The following is a 9,224-nucleotide window of genomic DNA, read 5'->3' on the forward strand; positions in this document are numbered from 1 at the left end:
TGTTAATGGGGCTGGTCATCATCGCGTACATTCGGGAAAAACTCCCAAACGAGACCCAAATTCTACCGGCGCAGTCGGATGCGCAGTTGAACGGGAAAGTATCAAAATGGCGGATCCAGAGAGTCGACGCGGCGGTGGTGCACGGCGAGTTTTGGCCAAATTAAAAGCCAGTGTGGCGGCCGGTGAATATTATGAAGCACACCAGATGTACCGGTCATTGTATTTTAGGTAATAATCCCACTTTTAAGGCAGGGTCGATGTTTTTCACCTGTGACTACATGATTATTGATCGTGGGTTTCCCGAAGATTCCAGTGTATTGCGTGTATATTAATATTTGTACAAGTGGGTAGTTTAAGATTCTGCCACCAGGGCCGGTGTGAAATTGGTTAGTCTGGTTAGATGGGAAATAAGAGTTACCCTATTAAGTCATTGATTATTCATTCATTGGATATCTCAGACGACAGAGATTCAATCATGGTAAGAAAGGCCAGCCGTGACCAGTGAGTGCGACGAGCGTGGAGTGAGAAGTTGGAAGACTTGTGAATGTGAGTTGTTCTAACAACAAATACTAGCTTTGATTCAATGATTGAGTAACAGTGATTTGAACTCATTGCAGGTACAATGCCCAGAAGAAGTATGCAGAGGCAATTGATTTACTTTACTCGGGTGCTATGGATTTTCTGAAACATGATCAGGTGAGCTGGCTTATTGCTGTTGTAGGGACAGGTTTTGCTTGACTTTGTCCCTGACTGTGACTGATCTAATGCTGAAAAATGATATAGGCCCTTTTCCAGATATGCCGGAACCACCTCGGGTCGAACCAACCATCTGTTTGTTGGTCCGACTCCAGGTTGTACCGGCGTATCTGGAAAAGGGCCTATTGCTGCCAGGTAGTCTTTTACACTGACATTTGTGACCTGCATCATACATTACAGTTACTTATCCAGTGATTCGGTGGGTCGAAGTGCAGGTAAAAGTGCATTACTGTTATCAACATTTCTTTTGATTTTTTTCAGCATGAGAGTGGTGCAGACCTAGCCATGCTTTTACTAGAAATCATGAAAAATGCCTCCTCGGCAGTTGATAATGATTCTGTAGGTAAGTGTCAGAAGAAAGCTGTAATTATGCGTTGAGACAGAGACAATGCTAGTGGTCGCTACGAGTTGGATTTCTCATTTGAATTGAAGTCTGTTGTGATTCTGTTTTCACCTGCTTCATCAACGTTCATTTCAAGTGAGTTGTTGTACAGCAGAGAAAGTACATGTATGCCATATTGCAGCAGGTAGTGATACAGGCTCATCTGCCTTTCTTTAAAATAGAAAATGGAATGGGGGAGTGGGGTTACAGGCCATAAAAATCAAGTTTTTAAGCTAACTCTGCAATTTTGATAAGAACGCTCAAGCAACTCGAGCAACTCCAAACAAACATGTCATAAAACAAATGTTGGTCATTCATTTCTCTCTTTAGGTAAACTTGTCAATATCCATAAATCTTTCCAAAATTCCCAAGATAGGATAGCGTTCACAAGTTCAGCCATCAAATGGGCATCGATGGGCGAAAATCAGAAATATCATTCTGGTCATCCAGACTTACATCAACAGTTAGCACTTAATCTATGGCAAGGTAAGTATAAAATGATGCCAACCTTTTAAGGGCAGGTCTCTCGGGGGCACTGTGAGTTTGGTCTGTTTGTATGGTGGTCAGTCTTGCTGGAGTAAATCGTCCACTTGCTATGCATGTGAAGTGCAAATTGTTTTTAGAGAAAGGTCATAAGCCCTGTCATGAAGAAACTTCCTCAATTAATGTTGTCATGTTTCTAAAGTGGTTTTGGGTTGATATGAAAATGAAATTTAAGTTCTTGTGTAAAGCACTATATTATACTGCACATAATGTACAAAAAGTGCAACTGTACTGCCTCAAAGCACTTTACATTCACTTCCCAGCCTTATCCAGATAAACTTCTGTAGAAAACTGTGTGGCGTGTTTTCTTAGCCATTTTGGGCCAGTTTTGTATTTCACGCTCTCTGTTTCTATTTCAGAAAAGAATTATGCAGAAGCACGGTATCACTTCTTGCATTCAACAGCCGGGGAAGAGTGTGCTAATATGTTGATAGAGTACCACAATACAAAAGGTTATCCTTCTGAAGTGGACTTATTTGTAGCACAAGCAGTTCTACAGTAAGTACTATTCAAACATTCAATTGAAATAACTGATTGGTGCTTGTACACTTGATAGAAATCGGTCAATGGTAAATCACTGTTGCCATCATCAGTTGAATAAATGCTGCTACCAATGTATTGTCTCCCAGGTCAATTGTCCAGATTCTATTAAAACTGTGGGAGAGATTACTGTAAACCCCAAGTTTGTCAACCGAAACTTTCTTCCATCTACTACATTGTGTTGTAAACAAGCCGCTTTTTCAAAAACTCAAGAGTCAAAGTATCTCGTGTTCTAATGTGCTAAAAATTTGAAATATCTCGTCTTTGAAAATAATGTGTGAATTTGGGAAAATTCCTGCAGTGGATGATACTTATCTAATCTCACAACATTCATTTTCAGATATTTATGTCGGAAAAATAAACAGTCAGCTAATGTTGTATTTTTTACGTATACAAGAAGTCACCCTCTCATAAAAGATGGCCCGCCATTCATGAAGCCGCTGCTGAACTTTTGCTGGTTTCTCCTTTTAGCTGTTGAAGAGTAAGTTTATCTAAAAGACTACAAATTCGTTAGCCAGTTGAGATATTTGGGAACCGCTAAATGTAGTGTTCTCTTGCAATGATAAATGTGGCCATTGGACTTCTTTCTGACTATAGCGTCTGACTGTATAGCACTGTCTGTGGAGAGTTCACGACTCAACAGTCCTAGAAACTAAATGGAGTGTTCGAGGGAGAATACTATTAACATAACCCCAGATTTTGATTTTACTGTACAACCTCTGCATTTAAAAGAAAGTACAAAATTTAGTCTTGATTTTTCTTCAATAAGTTCAATTCAAGTTAGTTTCATTTCCTTATTTGCTTCCCATTTCAGTGGTAAACTGACAGTATTTACTATTCTTTGTGAGCAGTATCAAACATCTATCAAAAGAGATCCAATGTATACAGAGGTAAGTTCTCCATCGCTGATTTGGCTCAACTCTGTGTTACAAGAGTTGTTGTTACATCCTGATTTCCTGTCATAGTACATCATTTGTATGTGCAGATCATTTATCGCTTGGACTTGTGACTTGTAAACTTGAAAACTGATAATGTGTTATATTATATAGTCACATTGAACATCACAAACTTCTGACTATTTTACTTTTGTCTGTACAACCCGACCTATCATGCAGACTAGAAATCAAAGGTCAAACCTTGTTTGGATTTAGGAATATTTTTCAATCAGGCGATGGCATTAAGACGTTGTCCATGTATGAATAGGATTTTATGGTTGTCGCCTTCTGGACCATTATAATCTTTCTTCCTGAACGAATCTAATTTGTTACAAATTGTGGAATCAGTGCATGAAGTGTCAGTGTCTCCTCGCTTGAACTTTAAAAAAGTATTGCTTTATTGTTTCAGTACTTGGATAGGATTGGACAGATATTCTTTGGTGTGCCTCCACCCCAGACTGGTGGGGGTGGTTTATTCGGTAAGTTAGTCATATGCTGTCTGTAATTCAGAGGTGTCCTGATCATAGAGGATGTAATAAATGGAATTTAGGACCAGATGCAGTGTCCTACAGAGAAAGAAATTTCAAAATCTGTCAAAAAAAGGAAAATTTGTTATGTTTTCCTCATATTTTGCTTGTTGTTTCAGGTAATTTATTCCAGAGTTTATTCAATTTTGAGGATGATGATGAGGAGATGCCAAACCCAGGACCACAGGAACCCCGTCCAGGACCCTCAACGACACCAGCCCGGCCTGTACAACAGGAGGATCTTGATTGAGAACGATGGCCATGAGATTCCAACTCATCAGAGACTCCCTGCGATTACAGTTATCAATAGAACATTCTAGAAATATGGTTGTGGGCAGGTTTGAACTCTAGCTGATCTTAGATGTCCAGCTCGGTTGTATCAATCACTAAAAGTGTAATGGGTCACCTTGGATGCAGCTATCATGTGTGATCCTTCTCCCTTTTACTTGACTGGCAGGCCTATTGTAGTATCTAGAGGTGGTGGGCTGAATTCACACCAGCGCTTCTGCCTGAAAAGCATTCATCTGTTGATTGGATCAGTTCATGGGTCTTCAGTTTGATATCATAAATTTCGAAATTTACACTGTTTAGGCAGAAATTTGCCCAGCTGTGTCAAAAATTTGTAAATATGAACTCCCTTTTATTTTCTGAAGCGAGAAAGTGTTTACTCCTTTAACTTAATCGAGCAATCAAAACTTTGACAATCTAGGTCACCTGGTGACTTTTATAGTCCTATGATATATCACAAATGCAGTCAATTTTCTCTCTACACTCATTGAAATAAGTGTTTTGGGTTACATTGTACACCTCACAGAACAAGTACTAATCTGGCCAGTTCTATTCAATGCATTAGCATTCGAGATTTGTCAAGATCTGGCCGCTTTCTGGAACTTGGTTAGGTTGATGTATAGAGGAGGCATATGGGTGTAAGAAAGAAGGGTCTTGGCATGACGATCTGTCGTCGTTGTGCGTATGAGACTTCAGGACTGATGTTCACCGCCGATAAGTCAGCATGACTCTTGGTGAACCCTCTATGAACTGTCAGGTGTTTGCTCTATAACTGTGATTGTGTGACATTATCGGGCACATGTGTGATACATGTACAATTGAATGATTTGCACCTCTAGATGTCTCACAAGAGTGTTTTGATGATCATTATGCCTGTGGTCAATTTCTTGATGTGTTAATATATACGTGACAATTACTGCATCTTAAACTCTGTTCTCAAAACACCTGATAATATATCTAGAAACACTTGCAACAGACTTGGTGACACAGTTCAATGTATCACTATCAGCTGTTTGATGAACATTTCACTTGCCCATCCTGATCTAAAACTGGTTTGGGCAATTTATGAAATAATTAAATGGATATCACTGGAAAATTAAATTTGTAGTCTAGGCTTAGGAGGAAACTATGTGCCACTGCTAGGTATAACGGTTGGCACTTTAGGGGTATTTATGTCATCTGAGAATATTGGAAGATATGTTGGCAGGAGTTGGTGGGGTCTCCTGACTGTGGGGTGTAGAATATGTGCGCTAAAAGAACCCACTAATGTATTTGAATAAGCCTCCCTGATAATTTCTACTTGCATAATGTACGCCAAGGGGCAATAATGTCCGGCAAATTTGAACCCATGAATTAAACTTGTCTACTGTTTTGAATTAGCTCAAAGTAAAATGTATATAATGTGTGACACAGCACCAAATAAATTTGTAGCTGATGGTTGTAGAAAAATGGGAATTTATGGGTTGAATTTTGCCTGTATGAAAGTACCTTGGCGGACCTGATCTGGTATTGGTGCTCAGGGAATTTGCAGCAGCTGTCTTGGAGACATTCACAAATTATATGCTGTATAACTGCAGCTGTAGCCAATTCCTCAAGTGAACACCAGGTTCAATTTAAGTTACTGGGTATTGCATTTATTCATACTTTTGTTCTGTTCATCGATTATGAGTCTTATACGAATTATTTTCTGTGGGGTTTGAAAGTTGTAGATTAAATGCGCACCCACAAAATATATGAATAAAATATGTTATACTTCATTCCAGTCCTATTTATTAATCACAGCTTATAACGATGCTGGATGAGTTGTGCTTGTTATATGGGTCTCTCCCTGACTGACAGTTTTCCAATACGAGAAAGAAATAGTCTAATAACATTGGTCAGGTAGGCTGACTGAATGATAGATCATCACCATCATCATATCCCTCAGCCTTATGGCCATCGGAGCAACACGGCAGTGTCAACAAGCATTTTCTACTGAGGGTCGTTTTCAGTGACCACAATTAGTTGGTTTGGACCAGTCCAGTACAGTGATCGGTGCAATCGTGTAAAGTGCCTAGTGGCATTTTCTCTCGTGCAACCATAAGAAAACCAAGAGGTAGAGGTCCCTTTATCAAGGGGTAAAAGAATGAGAACACTCCTTACATGGTGGGGTTAAAAAGTTTAATAAAATTGGTTGATGGATTCAGTTATTGTTGAGTGTCGCACAGGTAGCTCGATAATATTGATGAATTAATACCTTATGTAACTACTAATATCATCGGCAATGTCGCAGCCTGGCTTACAGTCTCGATACGGTCTGATTTGGCGAGTGACGTCTACGGTCCTCTCACCTCCTGTGTGGGGGCGGTGCAGTGTGCTTGTACTTGCATTGGCAATGGTGGACCAGGGGAAACTGGTATGACTGACATCTCGAACTCCACTCAAACAGCACCCTGCGTTGTGACTGCCTACACCTTCACAGAACTGAAATTAATATTTTCACAATATGGTAGTGGACTTTTGATAAATCACTAGAAAGTGACAACTTTCCTTTTGCCATCATCTGCACCCACTATCGCCCTAGATAAGAATGAGTGTGGAATAGTCTTGTAAATTCTATGCTGCACAGGAAAGGAGACATTTGATTGTGATTCGAAAATCCCAAGAATCCACCCCAAAGACCACCAAGGACATCCTTCGAATAAGGTTCCATGTGTCTTGCCTGGATGTATTGTCCCTTCCGACTGTCCTACCTCAAGACCAGCACATTTTGTCCTTCAAAAAGCTGCTTTCCCTGGACATACTCTCTCTTTGAGAGGCCCAACTGCCCAACTGCCCATCTGAGACATCTTTATCTCTTGAGACGCCCAAACATCCTGTCCTAAAGTATTCTCTCTTTGACACCCTCAACTGTCTCACCAGGACATTTTGTCCCTTTGTAAGACCCAGAGCTGTCATGCATGTCCAGGTGTTTTGTCTGTCTAGTCAGTTGAATTGTCCCCGATAATTTTTCTCCCATTGAGCATATGCATAGTCTTTCCCACCACAAGAATGTGCTCTCCCATGCCACACCCATTGTGTCCTTCGAATGATCCCATAACTTAAACGTGCTTTACCCAATGCAGTACGCACCCTCCTTATGTTGGCATGATGGATGTCGCATCTCAGTGCCCTGTTATCCTTCTCGAGATCAAACACCTGCCATTTGAGGCGTTGGTTCTCATTGAAATAACGCTCACTTTCATTTCGGTAATGATTTCTTGAGGCTTTGGCTTTCAGTAATTCTACCTGGGCGATGGACATGTCTGTCTGTAGAAGCTGAAAAGGGAAGGAAGGAAAAAAGGAGACGGAATACGGAAGAGGACGGAAGAGCACGGAACCGCTGTTAAAGAATGTGGAAATGGAAGGAGGCGCATGTGGGTTCTGTTGGGGGTTAGGAGGACGAAATTTTAGTTGAGACCACCAGGGCAAATCAGCTCCCAAGGAAGTATTCCTCAGTAAAATTCCCCGGCAAAACTCGTCTATAGTGATGAGATGGAAGAAGGCAGTAGCCCTGCATCCTGCAAATGTCCGCTGACATAGTTTAATGAGTTTGTCATCGGCCAAGATATGTCATTCAGTTAAAACTGGCACCACTTCAAGACTGAGCTAGAAGGCCGGAGACTTGCCGCTATCGTGGGGGTCTTTTCAACAATTCAACAATGAGTTGGAATATACTGGCTTCTCAACTGGATATGGGAATGCATAATATAATGTCGGCATCGGAGCTACGGCGTCTTCTCTTATTCCATATGACCAATTTCTAAAGATACCGTCTATTTCATGGCCGAAATGCTCAGAAATATCTTACCTTGGATTTAGCCTCCAGCTCGCCTATTTGTGCTCGAAGTTTGACCATGTCCTATAAAAATTGGATTCTCTAAACTGATGCACAATACCTACATATGCCGAAACAAAAAGTGTCTGTGACTCAAGGACATTATTCTATGAGGTGAGATATACTTTGTGATAGGGGCAATGAAATTAGTCAATTCACTGCATGTGGCATAATAGCCTATGCGACGTTTCTTGGCGGGGCACGAGGTATATATCGCCCTCCGATCAGTTGTGCAGCCTGAATTTCTCTTTTTCTCGAACTGTCGTTATGTACTGTAAAATCGGTCAGAACCGTCCATTCATTTGTCGTCTCTGGCGAGACACCGCCAATATGATATAAACCCAACGGCCGAGCTGCAGAAGCATTCCAGAATACAACTGTTTTTGCGCATTGCTTCCTCTAATGTAATTTTGATCATTGAAATATCATATACCAGTAAGTGATTGATTTTGAAAATTTGATTGATTGCGCCAAACATGTTCCGTGCTGCTGGGACGCTGTATCGCTGATCGGACGTGTGGTGGCTCGCACCAACGAAGGAGAAGGCAAGGAAAACAACCGAAGTTTTTATTGCGAGAGAACGCTAAACCAAAACCAATATTAATTGCGGGACTAATTACCTCAAGGTCTCACTTACCCTCGACATTCTATCATTGTTATCCTGCTCTAGAATTCGAGACAGAAACATTCTATCATCCAACTCTGCCACCCTGTCTCTTATTGATGCACGAGGGAAATAATATGATGTGTTTAATTGCATGGATTTGGACATTGCAAGGACCTCTTGTAACCAAGCATGAGTTGCTACGGTGGTGACGTCATCGCCTTATGACGTCTTCCCGTAAATGACGTCGTGATGTCAAAGGTGGCGATTTAATTTGTTGTTTATATTTATTGTTTGCAAAGTGTTTTTAAGAAGATAATTAATCTTAAAGACACCTTCGCGTTGTCAAGTCCTCCGAAAGGTCACAACTTAGTCCTCAGATGACTCATAAAAGAAGACACACAGCACAACACCGAGTTCAGTAAAACCGTCCCATATAAAACTTAGGTAGATCCAGGCTGATTTTACAGTATTCATACCAGTATCGGTCAGTGACCGAGGCTAATGTTAGGTCTGATGAAATCTATGTCGTCGCCGTGTTGCCAGCACGGTGCATCTCTCTAGATCCTGAAATTAAGGCAACACGCGACCGAGCTTCATGTGTGCGAGGGGAGGAGGATACGACTGACTCTGGTTTTTCGAGGATGTCTCACTCGGTCTCTGGTTGTGACTGTCTTATCTTTGTCGCCGTTTATTCGGCCATTGTTGTGACAGTATCTTTCTCACTGTGTTGGTGATAGGAAAGTTCGCATACTGATTGAATGGTTTGGATTTCTCTTTAAAGTAAAGGCTG

General features: G+C 41.0%; 1 protein-coding gene across 1 annotated transcript; it reads left to right on the top strand.

Moving 5' to 3' along the window:
* Positions 1–97: 97 nt before the first annotated feature.
* Positions 98–5,728, top strand: LOC135498291 (Golgi to ER traffic protein 4 homolog). Its single transcript, XM_064788542.1, has 9 exons — positions 98–228; positions 618–696; positions 1,018–1,099; positions 1,469–1,624; positions 2,041–2,179; positions 2,562–2,702; positions 3,036–3,111; positions 3,566–3,635; positions 3,803–5,728. Exons 1-9 carry the CDS (start codon positions 107–109, stop codon positions 3,931–3,933), a joined length of 996 nt encoding a protein of 331 aa, XP_064644612.1. The 5' UTR covers positions 98–106; the 3' UTR covers positions 3,934–5,728.
* The last annotated feature ends 3,496 nt before the right edge of the window (positions 5,729–9,224 follow it).

Source organism: Lineus longissimus, chromosome 1, assembly GCF_910592395.1.
Source record: "Lineus longissimus chromosome 1, tnLinLong1.2, whole genome shotgun sequence".
Taxonomy (NCBI): domain Eukaryota; kingdom Metazoa; phylum Nemertea; class Pilidiophora; order Heteronemertea; family Lineidae; genus Lineus; species Lineus longissimus.

Coding starts and splice junctions, on each gene's coding strand:
- LOC135498291 (XM_064788542.1), top strand. CDS start 107: ATGGCGGATCCAGAGAGTCGACGCGGCGGTGGTGCACGGCGAGTTTTG. Junction 2,180..2,561: donor GTAGCACAAGCAGTTCTACA/GTAAGTACTATT, acceptor ATTCATTTTCAG/ATATTTATGTCGGAAAAATA. Junction 2,703..3,035: donor CTCCTTTTAGCTGTTGAAGA/GTAAGTTTATCT, acceptor TTCCCATTTCAG/TGGTAAACTGACAGTATTTA.